This window comes from Haliaeetus leucocephalus, unplaced genomic scaffold, assembly GCF_000737465.1.
Source record: "Haliaeetus leucocephalus isolate CR32 unplaced genomic scaffold, Haliaeetus_leucocephalus-4.0 Scaffold284, whole genome shotgun sequence".
NCBI lineage: Eukaryota > Metazoa > Chordata > Aves > Accipitriformes > Accipitridae > Haliaeetus > Haliaeetus leucocephalus.
The window spans coordinates 9,847,781-9,863,909 of NW_010972720.1; the positions used below are offsets into that span (position 1 = coordinate 9,847,781).

General features: G+C 38.0%; 1 protein-coding gene across 1 annotated transcript in view; it reads right to left on the reverse strand.

Annotated features, from left to right (window-relative positions):
- Positions 1–4,394, reverse strand: part of MICU3 (mitochondrial calcium uptake family, member 3) — a 44,296-nt gene extending 39,902 nt beyond the window's left edge. The window contains exons 1-2 of the mRNA XM_010570073.1: positions 4,371–4,394; positions 3,250–3,403 (exon numbers count right to left, since the gene is read on the reverse strand). Coding sequence (XP_010568375.1) covers positions 3,250–3,403; positions 4,371–4,394 — 178 coding nt within the window. The remainder of the gene's footprint in view (positions 1–3,249; positions 3,404–4,370) is intronic.
- Between the last annotated feature and the right edge of the window lie 11,735 nt (positions 4,395–16,129).

Here is a 16,129-nt window from a genome sequence, read left to right on the forward strand (position 1 = left end):
CCATCCAAGAATTCAAACTTGAGGTTCATCACCACCCTCTCAAGACAAACATTTGCACAGATTCAATACTGAGATAAAGCACTGTGAATATCAGAATTCAAAGGTACAAAAAGTAGCACAGTATGTGGTCAAATCCTTAATTTTCTGGTTGGTAAAGGCTCGTTTTTATAGAGCAAAACACTCTGTGGTATTAGAAATCCCTTCCTCATGATGAACTCCATGCTCCGTTAAATAATTATCACAATACAGAAGCTACTCTATGGTCTTTCATTAGTTCATGGTTAGAAACTCACTGAAATTTTAGTTTTCCATCTTGGTAAAGGTAAGCACCAAGACCATCTGCAGATCCCACTCTAACTATGGTGGACTTATATCAAGCACATCACAACACGAGCTAACAGATTTTCATATACTTTTCAGTTTAATTTTTTAATGTCAATTAAAGTCTTGTCTCAAAATACTAAATAAAGGCCCAAAACCCAACCCAGTTGCCATATAAATTGATATACGTTTATGCCTACCATAAAAAACTTGGGGAATAAATACATCTAACTTTCCAATCTGAAAATTTAAGTCTCATACATTATATATAGATTTCCATTCTAGTTGAGCAAGTGAAGATTTATGTTTATATACACACTTTTTACAGCTCAGTATTAGGCTAAAATTACTATAGTTAGAGCTAAAGGGAAAAAAATGTATTTCCTCTTCTCTTAATTGGCTTTCTAAATAAATAAACATATATTCAGATGATAAAAATGTATCAAGCATGACTGTTAAAAATACTGTATTTTCCCAAATGAAAGCCTGAACCATAAAGGCAGCAGCAGCAAGTTAATTATAGCATTTATTTTATATTTTTAAAATAACCGCCTGGAGTCGAAAGTTACATTTTATAAAAGAAAATATACTCTTACCATATTAGTTAGTGTTTAATCAAAAGAGGAAGTGAATACCCTCTTGACTTTTCTAGGGTTTACAAGATTTCCAAAGTAAATCAATCACAATAGACGCATTCACTCCATCACAAATCTCATTCAGGTCTAGTATTATTAGCTTTTCTATAAAGCAGACATAAAGAGCTACTATTATTACTCTTCAAAGGGTATTTTTGCTTTTTGACAAAACTTAAGACCTTTCTAGACTTTATCCATAAAAAAACCCAGATGTATGTTCTTTCTTTTTTCTGCAAAATATAGATGCTCTAGTATGTCAGCCCAAATGGATGCAATTATTTACAACTTGCAACTTATTTAAAAAATTATCAAAAAATACAAAATGTTTAGAATGTATTATTTTATTCAGAAAAATACCTTCCTTAAACTTCCTACCTTCAATAGGGCAAGACAGAAAATTAAGACTTGCCCAAACAGACAAAGTGGTACTTTGACAAAGCTGCAGTACAAAGGTTAAAATTAACACTGTCAAAGATCAGAAGCTGGAAGTGGTAATCTGCAGGTCATCTACTTCATCTACTACCTCCTACTTGTCAGCCTTCTGTCCAAATGTCCCAGACAGTATGACCTCCACTGTAACGAAGTCATCCACTTCTACTTAGAGCCTCTCACACTATCCCTTAAAATAATTCTCAGTCATGTAATCTTTGATACTAGTCTATAAAAATAAAGGACATCGACATTAGTTTTGCTTTCAGTCTCAGAGATGAACTGGATGCACAGGAAGGATTTTGATGCAAACAAGGTTTGCTACACTGAACTCCGAAGGGTGCCTGACTATTCAACTCCAGATCTCTTCTCCTTTGGCATGAGATGAACAGAATGTCCTTGTGAGCTTAATGTTTTTGGTTTGGTTTTGTTTTTAAAATCTGAATACTTGCTATGAGAGAGGAGAAAGCATAAATTCCATTAGCATGGAAAAACCTTAATAGTAAACCATACATACAGTGTGGTAAAACCAGTCAACCTGTCACAAAATGGAGTTAAAACAAAATGTTTAACTGATGTCCAGTATATGGCACAAAAGCTTCACGGCCATACATGGTGAAACCCAATTCCACAGTAACAAAAAAAGGAAGACTTGGAGAGCTGGGCAGAGGAAGTAGATATAAAGTGCTGATGTGTATTTGTATTAACTTCTGTGATAAGGAATCTGCTTCCTCTCTTTTAACTGCAGAGCACAAAAAGGAGAATGACGATTTGCTTTCTGGTAAGAGTTTCAAAGTTTTTCAAGTTTTCCCCATCTAAGCTCTATCTTCTGTCTTCACTCTTACAATGAGATTATATCTTTATTCAAAAGTTACAGAAGTTTTGATCACTGATATGCCATAGCTGAATTCTTTCCTCTTGTTTCATTACTGTTAAGAGAACAAAGGAGAAAAAAAATCTAACATCTGCACAGACCTTTAAGCTCTGCTCTGACTGTTTTAGCTGCTTTTGACTGTTCTCTATACTAGCTTTGTGGTGTAGACTTTAGGAAGAAAGACCTAAGGTGAGTTATTATACATGTCACACCTGAGCAAAGATATTCACTTTCCCCAGAAGCTGAGTGCTGCTACCAATGCACTGCAAGCCTGAGGGCCAGGAAATCAAACTAGATCAGAAATGGATCACCTTACTATTTAGTCACTCTTTGATACTTAAAGCAAAAATTTTACAATAAGTGAACTAAAGCTGATAGTTTGTTTTTCATTAATTTAATTAACACATAGTGCTAACTCCGGCAACTTTTAAGTGTAGAAAGTGGATCCCCTGGGGGACTGAAAATCTTACTCAAAGCATGTTATTTAGAAAGCTGTGATACAGTTATAAAATCTCTGTAGGGAAAAAAAACCCCAACACAATAGCAGATAACAATTTAAGATGGCAAAAATTGCAAAACAATGTTATCCTAAATTAGAGAACTCATATCTTGCTTGCCTGTTTACACAGAAACTACACAGAGGAGGAGGCAAGAGTTTTATAGCAATACTGGCCTGCTCAGAAAGAAACTGTAACTGTGTTAATGCATAATGGTACAAATGAACTTCTTGTTTTTCATGCCTGTTGAGCTCTCTGTGACCTCTAAGACAAGAACGTTTAACTAATGGCTAGTATACAGATGTTTACAATCCAATAACAATCAGGATACTGATTGTATGCACTTGGATACCATTAAAAAATAAAGTTCTGGAAGATGCAGTACCTTTTTACCACAATGAGAAACAGAAGTAGTAATCAAGACAAATGGAAAAATAACATACACCACCAGCATTTTCCCTCGCAATTTTATCCATATAAAACTCCTGCTTACGTTTAGGTTCATCATTTGTTACAGCCTGAATGAAGTCATATGGAGTCATATATAGCTGTCCTTCAAATTCTAAACTGGCAAACCTACGAAACCGTTGCTCCCGAGGAGTTGCATAAAGGTGTAAATCTTCAAGGTCTGATCTGTTTTCTGTAACCTTCAAAGACAGAAGGAAACAATTTTAATGTATGAAAAAAGTTTTAGTTTACAATTGCCACTGCCATTCACCACAAAGAAACTCTAAATGTACAGGTGATAATTTGTAAAGTCAAATGCATCCAAATATTTTTGTATGGTAAAAGATGAAATTACTATCAGGATTCCACTGCTATAATTTTCAGTCTTCTACAATTTTAGCAATAAATCTATATGCATTGAAATTGTTGACACTACCCAAGCTCAGAAAAAAAGAAAGAAAAACAGAAGAAAAAAAAAGAGAACTTAGGCTCTTGAATCATAGAAAAAGGGGCAACTTTAACTCAAGGAAGTCCATGTAACTTCAGGAGTCAGACTTTAAACAACACTGCTAAAATTATTTCAGTTGTCTGACATTTCCAGAAGAGAATGGAATAACACTTTTTTAATATTGCCTCTTAAGGTAGAGCGCAGATGTTGACAATAATAGGCAAGACACCTCCATAATATACTCCAGTGTAAATCTTCTACAGATACTTCTATGTCAAGTATGCAATGCAATTAAAGCTACCATACTTGGGGGAACAGAAGAAGAGCAAAACTATTCCTCCAGAGTTACAGAAGTACTATATGGCATTAAGTTCACACCTCATGAGAGTTTACAAATGTCAGGAGTTTCTGGTATATTTACCATCCAGCTGATTTACATGTAAAATTAGTAGTACAAAACTGTAAGTGTTCTAAATTATTATATCTTTGTGTTACACTGTCAAACCTTTTAACAGAAAATATGCTACCTACCGCTATCTGAAAACTTTTTTTAGCTCATAACAAGGCAAGCTCCTCTGTGGAATCAGTATCTTCAAGAAATTGTATCTTGAATGTTTTTTCAGAGATGAAAAAAACAAACTCGAACTGTTTCATAAAAGGAAGAGCAATGATATAGCTAACTTCTCCTAGTATGTTAAAATAGGAACGCAGCATCTTACCAGTGAAATATCCCAAGCTGCCATTGTCCTCACTATTCTTGTCATTTCATACAGTATCCCTAAAATTGTTCAGGTGTCAAACTAAGGAAAGGCAACAAGTAGCACATGGTTTAACTAATGTTTCTGTTTTCTTTTAATAACTAAGAGAACAGCCAAATACACTTTGTTTTTCAGAAAGGCATCTAAACACAAAGACGAGTTGGGAGATGTCTGCAGTTGCTGTCCACTAAGAGATAACAGTCCTCAACTACAAATGGAAATTGGTTTTCCAAAATATTTCTAAGAATAGGTTTCAGATTTCAGCAATTAGAAACAAAGGCACATTTATATCGGGCAGTAAAAAATCTGGCCTCGCTTTCCTTCTGCTTTCCAAACAACATCCTTAAAAAATAAAACATTAGTAAGACTACTGCACTGAAACAAAATAGACACATCAAATGAATGTGTCTAGAAGAGGTCAAACACTTTCTATTTGGAAAAAAAACAAAAAAAACCCCCAAAATCACATGTATAATCACAATGTAACAGAAGACTCACAATTTCTTGATTTTATGTATGGGAGTCTTAGTACTTCAGTGCTTTATCTAAGACATTTTAACCAGCCTCTAGAAGGAAAAAAGACTATTGACTGTGTAGTTCTCTTTCTGGACTGTCTCTAGTCTTTTTGAAATTATTGCTTCTATCGTGTGTGTGTGTGTGTGAAAATGTTTCATTTCAATGGAAAAACTGTCATAAAAAGTAAGAGTAATAGAAATGCTTATATAATCACTTAATTTTCAGTAGACTGCTCTACATACAATTATTCTGCACTGCTGCCTGAGAAGCAGCTTTAAACCTGGTCTTTGGGGGTTTTATCATTTTCAAATTATTACCAAATTACATATGGGGAGAAAAAAAATCTGACAGCCAGACCTACAAACTCCCCTTATAATGACAGAAAAAAGCTTAATTCTCTTCTGACATACTCACATGCAAGTCAAAATATTTCTGTCCTATCTCACTGTTTGAATATTACAGTCTTACTGATCCTTCAGCAGTCCAGTGGCATTCAAACTATGCCTTCATGTGGGATTTACATGACTCAATTGTTTTGGTAAAGCTTGTAGCAACATAACTGATTACCCCTCTATTTGAAGTTTAATAATCTATGTTATTTTTTATATATGTTATTTTATCACTATTACGAACATGCTTTTGAATACATGCAGATTGTAAGCATGAGTAACAAAGCAGTATTTCTGCAAAGTCAATTTTCAGAAAAGAAACTGCTTCAAGGCCATATTACACACGCAGTATGTATAATCAATTGTAATCAGTCATAATCAATCATACATAATCAGGAGAATCTGTAGGTAAGGTACCACTCAAGATTGAGATTCTTTGCTCTCTCATGAAATTCTACTATCTCAGGTACTCCTGCTTAATATTTTGCTTGAGACAATTAGAAACGCATTTACTAAATTCTCAGACATATTTCACCATTAAGTACTCAGTGCTAACAGAAGTATAAAATAACATACTGTAAACATGGAATTTTCAAGACACGCTTAAACTTAACTCAAGTCAGTACTCAGGTCTGCAAAACTTTAATTTCTGCCTCATTTTAGCCACTCTACAGTCTCCATCTGACTATATAGCAATGCCATTATTTCATGTTCTGGCTCAAAGTCATTGTAACCTGGTACGAATACAGCCTGCCACCAAAAAGAGCAGTACCTCCCTAAAGGCTCAATACCTGCATGCCCTTGCTCTGGCACTTTGTGCTGATTTTTCCAAGCATCAAACTGGATAAGGGAACTGGTCTGACTGAGAACTTCTGTTTTGGTGGTGGTGGTTTTTAGCCAGATAAATGCCTGGATCTACCCCACAAGAACAGTTATTTGTTTCAAAACCTAGGCCACAGGAACTTGCAGCTTATAGAAAAGAAAGCCTCACCTGTTCCAGCAGCACACTCCACCTACTTCAAGTTAAAGTGAGGGGAAAACTGCAAGTTTAAGTATAATTTTATTCCGAGGAATAAAAATACCACTTTATTTTGAACCTTGTGGTTTTATCTGAAAGAATCAAAACAAGTTGTTTCCGCTATTGATCCAACATGAATTCAAACAAACGTACACATGGCTTAACATGTATTAGATCACCGGTCCTTACACTAAATGTCTAAATAAAAGCAAGGTTTGGTGGCAGAATACTCCAGGCACACACCTTAGCAAACTGACAAATAAAAACATCTTTGGGAATACTATTATTTTTTGTCCAAATTTCTTGTTCAGAGCTTTCCTTCTTCTATTACTGCTTATCAATTTATGAAACATTCAGCAGCTTTAAGTCTCTTGCATAAAAGCTGTAATTATTAGGAACTAATCAATATGCTAATTAAAAGCCAAGCCATTCTAAAGTATGACCTCAATTTGCACATCTTCAGGCATTCATTTAAGCAGCCTCAACACATAAAGATGAAATGTCTCCTGTTTTCCCCAACATCAGCAGATCATAATCCAGTGAGATAAGTATGAGAATCTTAGTGACACCAACTGCTCCCAGTTGATTTATTTCATATTTATGCCCAGGTTAGGCAATCTTATTGTAGCAGCATTAGTATCAAACCCAATGGACACGTGAATAAGACACAGAAAGTAGATGTTGAATACCTCAGGGAAGGTACTGTTGGTAAAGGAGTGAACAGGATTCAGTAAGATTCCAATTTCTTTTTGAAGTTTCAAGGGCTTATCCAGACTAAATCTCTCTGTAATTATCAACAATCTTCAAAAACTTTCATGAAAGTACATCTCTGACAAACAAAAGAGGGGAGATTTTTTTATGCTTCTGTTTACTAATCCTCTTGGCAATCCTGCCTACTAATTACTATGATCTTGTATCATGTTATGGTTCTCTGCCTTTTAAAAACTGGACACATTCATTTCCTTCAAGCAGAATGTCACGAATCTCCCAATAGCAGTATTATCTTAATTTTAGGCATAGCAGTTTAGCTCTGGTTTACCTGCACATGTACACTGACCTACTTTGTTATTAGAACTTTTAGGGGAATAAAAAGCCCCAGAGCTAAAACCAAGAATCTAGCTGGTAGCCAGAATTTCCATCCTTCCAACTTCACAACTCATGAAGTAAATAAAAAGAGGCAAGACCGAAGCTCATCAGCACTCATGAACAATATATTATCTTTTCTCTATTCTCAAAAAAATCTAAGTGTTAATAGTTGTAATCAACCAGCTCATGGTTATCATCCTTCCGCCCTTCCTCCCGCAAACTCTGGTACCTTGTTGCTCCGTATTTCACCTCCCACCCCCTGTCCTCCTGTGCCATACCCTTGCAGAAGGACTGCAGAGGGAACACAGCGCCTTTTGGGGGCACTGCTATGCAAGGTCTTGGCTTCCATCTGCCTTCTGCAAAACTAAGAACAGAGACTGTGTGGCTCTTCCAAGCTCAGTTTATATCAGCTGAAGAGAAAAAATTATCTTGGCCCATTTTCTTGCTGTTCCCTGACACAGAAATGTATATACACATACCTAATTCTCAGACAGAGGAGACATTTCAAAGCACTTTCTAAAATGGATTAAATGGATTCAGCACTTATATGCAAACCACCACAAGGCAAAGGAAACAAGAGGGAAACATTTCCCATAAGAAAGTCCCTTTTAACATCAGCTTATCAAAACAAGGTAAGTAAAAAATAAATGGAAGACCAAATAGTAATTTGGCAGGGTACTACTCTGAACAGAGAGTATCACTCTTCAATTAAGTGCACTTCCATTGTAAATCTATGCTACAAATGTACTACTAACAGCTTAAAATATCTGGAAACAGCCAGAAAGGTTTCAGATTTATTATGCAAATGAATATATGAGGATAATGCTCTCTCACTAACATATTTCAAGGACTTAATTCCTAAAAACTATTTTCTGGAAATACTGTATTTAGAGAGGGCCACTTAAAGCTACAATACCACCACATGTCTCAGAGTAGTAGTCCTTTAGATGAAGGTCTTTGTTATGGACACTCAACATTTTTAAGTCAATCAACTTTGAAAGCATTCCTTGCAGAATCTCTTTTAGAGTGATACCCCTCTGTATTTTCTCCCTCTATTCACAGCAAAAACTTGAATGAAGAAAATCTAGACTTTCTATCAAGTAAAATTAGTGTCCAAAACCCATTCCTATTTTGGGTTCATCTTTCATGTACTGTGTCTATTGATGGAGACAAATCAAAATGCCCTGAAAGTCTGATGCTCTCCACCAAAGTTTTCCATGTATTACTTGCACTTCCTTGAAGCATGAGCTAATCTCCATTTCTGGTCCCATGTTTGTCTTACTGGCTCTCTTCCCTCAGAGATATTGTCTGTCTGAATTCAGCGTAACATGAATTAACCTGTATGGCCTTCCAATGAAATCCATGCAATAACTCTACATTTCTGTAAGAAGGCCTAACACAGGACATGAGCTTACAGAGTGACACTAAAATAACTAAAATTTTGCAGTAAATGACCCCCAAACTATCTGAAAATATCAATATGGCTCAGGTTCAGTGGAAGTAAAATGCAGAAGATAAAACATGACATCATTACCCTTTCTGTTAAAAAACACAAAAGAAATGTTCTTTGCCAAGTGTTAGTCTCATATTACATTGTCAATAATTCAGAAATTTTATTCTGTGGCAAAAGACCTGGTTTTCCCATAGAAACAAGCTTAAATGCTACATACAGGGTTTTTCACTTGCAAATTAGAAAAACTGATGCCTACAAGCTCATAAAGCTCTGCAAAAGTAATCTGCAAGAATCCATTATCAAAACCCAGAACAATACTCCAACTCCCAGATTCCGAGAATATCTACAAATAATGCAAAATATTTTACAAAACAAATAGGTAAAAATATACATGCTGTGTGTGAATGCATATGGGGCAAAAAGCTCCAACAGTATCACACAAAACCCCACAACTTTGCTGTCTTCCAAGTCAAATCAGCGTTCTCTTGCTTTTCCAACTGAGATAAAGGTGAGACTATTTTAGCTAAAGAAGCCAACATTTATTACTAAAAGTACCTTTTGCTTGCAGTCAAAAAATATGTTGTTATAGTAGTTTAATCTTTAACTAATTTATTTCAAGTGAGTGAGTTTCTTTGAATTTTTGCTTGCAAAGTAATCTGTCTTCCATCAATGAGAATCTGTGCAAATTATTAAAATAAAAAGGTTTTCAAAGCAATGATGTTCCTTACTTCCTTCGTTTATGTTTGACTTCAGGCTTATTTAATATGCTCCCATGTAGATAAAAGTAGCACAATTTTGTTTTCATGCTGGGTGGCCAAAAGGTTAAACGTCAAGTTCCCAGTGTGGGAAAATCCCAAAGTAGACAAAATTGTTTTGATGCTTACTGAAGTTATATTTCTAGCAGACTACTTAGATGTAGTACAGCCAACAATTCTGTTAGTTGATCCCGCTTCACTGAGATAAGGACATTATTATATTAAAATATTTACAAGCATAGGAAGCTGGAATGTGTTTAAAACACTGTAAAAAGGGCCCTGTTCAAATACAATTCTGTTACAGGAAATCCTTGGGGTAACAATATTTATCTGTGAGCACAGCTATTCCACAAATCCTCCAAAATAAGTATTACACTAAAATATTCTCCAACAGTCCTTGTTAAATTAGTTTCACAGGGAAGTTAGTTAACCTCTAGCAGTTCTTCAAGAAGCTTTAGTCAGTGTGTTTATCTTTCTAGACATGTCCATATGCTTCACTGTATGCAAGACTAAAACACACTAGTAGCTGGATCTGTCTGTCCCAAACATGTATCATCCTTTTTTAACATCCTGAGGAACACAGAATTAATGCTGAGAGGTAAACCTTCCTTTTCCTTCAGCATGGCTCTCACTACAGCTGGCCGGCAAGCAGTATCCTTCTCAGGATGATGACAGTTGAGGAGTTTCAGATGTCATCAGCCAAAGAGCAAACCATCTTCCTACATTTGGCAATTGACATATGACATGAAATGCACAATGCTTATGAAAACAGGTTAGCTGCAAGTGGTTCTTGTAAAAATGATGCTTTATGCATCTCTTGGAATGGCATCCTCTTTGAGCAGGCAGGAGAGTCTCCTCCCTAGGGGAGTTTGTGTTACTTTTGGAGTTAAAGTCTTGTTCTTCATTTCACAGAGATGGAAATGCATGATGTAATCCACTTAGAAATGTGCTGCTACAAATAAACTTGACCTTTTGAGTATTTTCACAAAGAGAGAGTTTGACAGTACTGCTGAGGTATTAGGAAAAAAACCTCTGGAAACATCCGAAGAATGCAGCTTCCTTCTCCTGGAAATGAGTGTGCCTTCAAGAAATGTGATAAAGTACACATTCTATGTCTGTCTTTCCCTGCCCCCTTTTAATTCCTAACTCACCTCTGAAGGAAGTGATTCTCAGAGAATATTTTATAAAAATAAATAGAGACCTGGAGTTCCCTACCTTTACACAATGACAACATGATTACAGAAAAGACCTCTTTGGAGTGCAAAGAGGCATCATTGGTATTTCCAAGACCATTTTAATAAGCTTTACATATGACACTGGAATTTTGGAAGTAAGGAGCATGGAAGCAAAGAACTAGAAGACAAATATTAATTCCTCTGAGAAATTCCAACACTGGATTATTTTTTCTAAAACTGTTATTTCTCTGAAAAAACATGATACACAGCTCTTCCGACACGGTAGATACTTCATAAGCAGTATATGGGATCAGGGCTCCTCTCGTGTCACTACTCTTCTCAGCTGTCAGTATAGAGAATCTGTATCAAAATAACTGTTCTTTCAAAGAGTTTCCTGTTCTGTATAAGCAGACTTTAAAGGAGCTAGACTTTAAAGGAGCTGTCTGTTAGTAGAGCTCTCCCAGCCTTCACCAAAACCTTCACACGCAAAACCAGCAGCTCTGAGTGCAGAATTTTACTTTGGTTCCAAAATGTTATGTGGCAACAAACCTGGAATTAACACTGTTGCTTTATTATAGTGTCTAAGATTTTGCTCCAGCTAATCGCATATAAAGCCCTGATCCTCAGGAGTGAAATTATTCTCAGAAAGCATCTGGGAAAAGGGAATCCTGTTGGGAGCTTAGTTTCGTGCTGCTTCTGTAACAAATCCTACTCTCTACCAGAATACCTCCAATGATATGCTTGGTCAAGCACTTTTTTTGTACTGACCACATGAGATTTGTCTGTTCAAAAAGTCTGCCACACCACTGACCCCATGCTGGTGACACATATCATAGCTTACTTGACTTCTAGCAAACAGTATCTTAGTCACCTGTCCATAAATTCACAAATCTGTTGCTCATCAGGTTTCATACTGTAAGAGTTTCATAGAACAGGGAGAAAGATCTGCAGACCATTCTGACACTCTGTTTCTCTAGAAGACTAAAACAGCTTTTTTCAGTTACTCTCAAATGATGTACCTCATTTCTGAACTGGCCAAGAATAGGAAAGTGTCCCATCAACATCTGTGTAATCATCAGTGTTAGTCCTGGAATCTAAAAGCCCGTTTCAAATTTATTGGTTCCATAAATACTAGAGCATCAGTAAATACTAAATGACAGCAGTAGGACAAAGCAACTAATTATCAAAGTATATATGATAATCTTATATTCTTAGATATTCCATCACTACTGCCAAGCATTATTTGGACTCAGTGATAGAATCTGAAGAAAAGTAACCTGTAGGGATACTAACTGGGCCCAGCACAACTCTCAAGATACCTTCATAGGCCATATGAGCAGGCCATATGAACATTATCTGGAAGCACGTGACCTGCAAGAAGAAAGCTGTTCTTTGAAAGTCGAGACGTAAACTAGGTTAACCCCCTTTTTTAGTATTTAGGGGGACCAGAAACCTATTCTGCTGTCTGATGGAGCTGCCTAGATGAAACAAGAAGGCCATTCCACTTACTACACTTTTACAAAAACTCACCTCAAGAAATAAGAAAGCCATGTGGGAATTCAAGACTAGGTATGTGTACTGGTTTTGGCTGGGATAGTTAACTTTCTTCACAGTAGCTGGTACGGTGCTATGTTTTGGATTTGTGACCAAAACAGTGTTGATAACACAGGGATGTTTCAGCTATTGCTAAGCAGTGCTAGCACAGTGACAAGGCTTGTTCTGCTTCTCACATTGTCCCACCAGCAAGTAGGCTGGGGGTGTACAAGAAATTGGGAGGGGACACAGCTGGGACAGCTGACTCCAGCTGACCAAAGGGATATCACATAACATCCGATACCATGCTCAGCAATAAAAGCTTTGGGGAAAAAGGAGGAAGCTGGGGGAGACATTCAGACTGATGACATTTGTCTTCCCAAGTCACCATTACGCGTGATGGAGCCCTGCTTTCCTGGAGATGGCCGAACACCTGCCTGCTGATGGGAAGTAGCGAATGAATTCCTTGGTTTGCTTCGATTGCTCATGCAGCTTTTGCTTCACCTGTTAAACTGTCTTTATCTCAACCCACGAGTTTTCTCACTTGCACCCTTCCAATTCTCTCCCCCATCCCACTGTGGGGGGGAGCGAGCGAGCGGCTGGGTGGGGATGGGTGGTGGCTGCTGGCCAGGGTTAAACCCCAACAATATGGATGAGACAGCCATAGCTATTTTGAATACTCCTGAACACCATGAATATCTGAATAATTGTGATACTGTTTTCAGTTATGAATTTACTATGTATTAACCATTAAAAATGAAATTATCCATCATCAAATAATGTTTCAGAATGGAATTTTTTGAATGAAAAAAAAACCTATGGGAGGAGATAGATTTTGTTTTGCCTATGTTAGAACATTTTTAGATTTTTTAAGAATATCTAGCAATTCCACATTTAAAGGAAAGTATTTCAGGTTTTGCAAGGGGTGGTCACTTTAGTGTCAGGACTGGTTTTCTTTAGCGGTTGTTCTGTTAAGAAGTAAGTTATGAGCCTATGCAAACTCTCACCCCAAAATACTCATTTTGTTAGCTAAGTCCACCAAAATTTCAACCTGCTATGTGGTCATTCCAGGTCAGAGCCCCAGGGGTGATGCAAGAAACATTCAGTGTAACTGCTTCTACCAGCTGCTGTAGATTGCTAGAGCAAGACATTGAGAGCAGAGATACCGCCTGCTTCTTGCTTCCAATGATCCAAGCAAACAGCATCTGGGAAAAGCATCCTGCTGGACGGAAGATTAAGGAAGAAGCATGCAAATGGAAATATTAGAAAAATTTGGATGGGTGGAAGGAGAAAAAAGATGATGTTGGATGATTTGCTTTGGTGGAATGAAAAGCAGACTGAGACTGGAAATGAAATGGGGAACTAGGGAAATAGGAAAGTGGTGGAAGGACAAACCGAGAAGGCCCCAGAAAATGGTGTTGGACTTTGTGCATCAGCAATAAAGAAGAAACATCTTTTGACTCCTCCTTGACCTTCCAAAAGCAGCTGGAGAGGATCCCAAGATACTTGAGCCTTGTCATCCTTTGTTGGTCAAATACATGACAGAAACATAAAAACCTCCTAGGAAAATGTGCCTCTCACTTCCATCAAACTCATCTATACAGAAACTGCAGGTTATCATTCTCCAGCCATTACTCTAAACACACTCTGCAGGAGATTCAAGAGCTCCAACCTTAGTCCTAATAACACTGACACTTATATGGCAGAATTTTCTAATTCAAACGTTATTATGGTTTTTAAACTGTTAAACACTACTAAGGTTGTAAGCTCAACACTGAAAATTAGGAAGTACAGAACTTATTGTCACTTGGACGACATTAATTCAGCCTTCTAATAAAGGACATTACAATACAATACAATTGCAGAATACCATGAATACCATTCAACGCAATTTCAACACAGTATTTGCATCCTTTTTTTCCCCAGAAGACACCTCTGGAGGTGTTTTAGAAACCTGTAATGAAAGAGTTGGTGCTCATCACAGGTCTAGAGGGCAATCACAAATGGAGTACAGATCGCAGATGGAGCTCATGGTCAAACTACTCTTGGTAGTTCACCAGCTAGATCCCGTATCAAACTACGGTCATTCCCACAAGCCCTTCTGCAGCATGACAGTCAATAATAGAAAAAGCACAGGAACCCAATAGTTCAGACTAAAAATTCCACAGCTATTTGATCCTCATTTTTGGGGGGCCTCAACTGAAAGGATATTTTTTCAGCAACGCTGAGTGCTCAGATCTGCAGTTTGAAATCAATGAGACCACTTGTTCAAAAATATAAAATTGCAACATAAATCTAGTATCCTGAGATGTCAGTCTGTGCATTTAGTCTAGCCACACATACTAAGTAGACATATTTCAAGTTAATCCTTTGAATTTTCTGCTATGCAAATGGAAAAGCAAATTAATTAGAGCCCTTTTCCACATAGGAGCACGGTGTTTGTCTTGGAAAAATAGCCTGTGTATACACAGAAGATACATTTTGTACTTTTTTTTTATTTTACTTTGATTCAAATATAACCTTAATTCTGACTTTGCAACCTCGATGCTTTTATAGTGACATGTGTGAAAATTCATCATTACACATCACACTAAATTTATTGACTTTTCAAGGGTGCAGCAGACATACTTCCCTTGAAAAGAAGACTGAGAATTAAGACTGGCTAAGTAAAACAATGTAAAGTTCTGTCAAATCAAAACTGTATGAAAGGCTGAAAGAGTTTGTCTTTGGTCCTCTGTGCCATAGTAACACACTCAAGACAACAAGTACATGAATTATCAAAAATACCTGGCTCAACTTCGCTTCATAAAGGATGCTGCCAACAGAATCTGCCTTTCGGCTGACAACTCAGGGCAAAGGGGCTAACAACATTCATACTTAAGCCCAAGGTCTCCACTGCAAAAACATAGATCCTCTTCCCAAACATATTATAAGATAAACTTGATCTACAGAAAGCAGGCTGTTTGCACCACTGACTTCCAGTCTTAGCAGATACCATACTGACAAACCACCTAATCACGGCTCTTGACTTTTTTAAAAATGCCTCATTTTTTTAGGAAAAATACCCTATCGTTACCATACGTTACGTACGGCACGGTACAGGAGTTTCTCCCTATCGCAGGAACCTTCATTTTCCAGGCCCACGTCAACTGTTTTTTGTTACCCGTGGTTAGTCGACCAATGTTTTCTCTGAATTAGTCCAACTGAGGCGTTCCTTACTTGCACCAAGTGCCACGCTATCACTTCTTACGAAGCTCTGCATAAACCTTTCACTCTACAGAAAATACTATATCAAAAAGCTAACTGTCCTAAACGCAAAGAAGATGAGCACAGGTTTTGCACTATCATCATCAGCGGTTCCATTAGCAAAACAGCACTTTCTGTCAAAGAAAGGTTTGATGAGGACAGCTCCAGAGACGAAAAGCGGAGTAAGACGCACGCGGTTTACATTCTGAGGCGCAGCGAAGGCGTGCCAAGGCCCGCTGCCTGCCACGACGCTCCAGTGACAGCTCTGCTCGCCCGATGGGGGACGGGGGACAAGCTCCTGCTTCTGCCCTGCTCTCCCGGGGGAAACCTGCCCGCGCAGGCGGCCTCGCCTCCCAGCCCAGGGGCCGGCTCCACGCAGGGTCACCTCTGCGCGACAGCCCGGGGAGCCGCTCCGCCGCCCCCGGCCGCCTCCCGGCAGAGACGTTTCCACAGCGAAAGGGCGGGGAGCGACGTTCCTCCATCCCCGCCGGCCCCGGCCGGTTCCCCAGGCGGCTGACAGCGCCCGGCGGGGCCCCCGCCCCGCCGAGC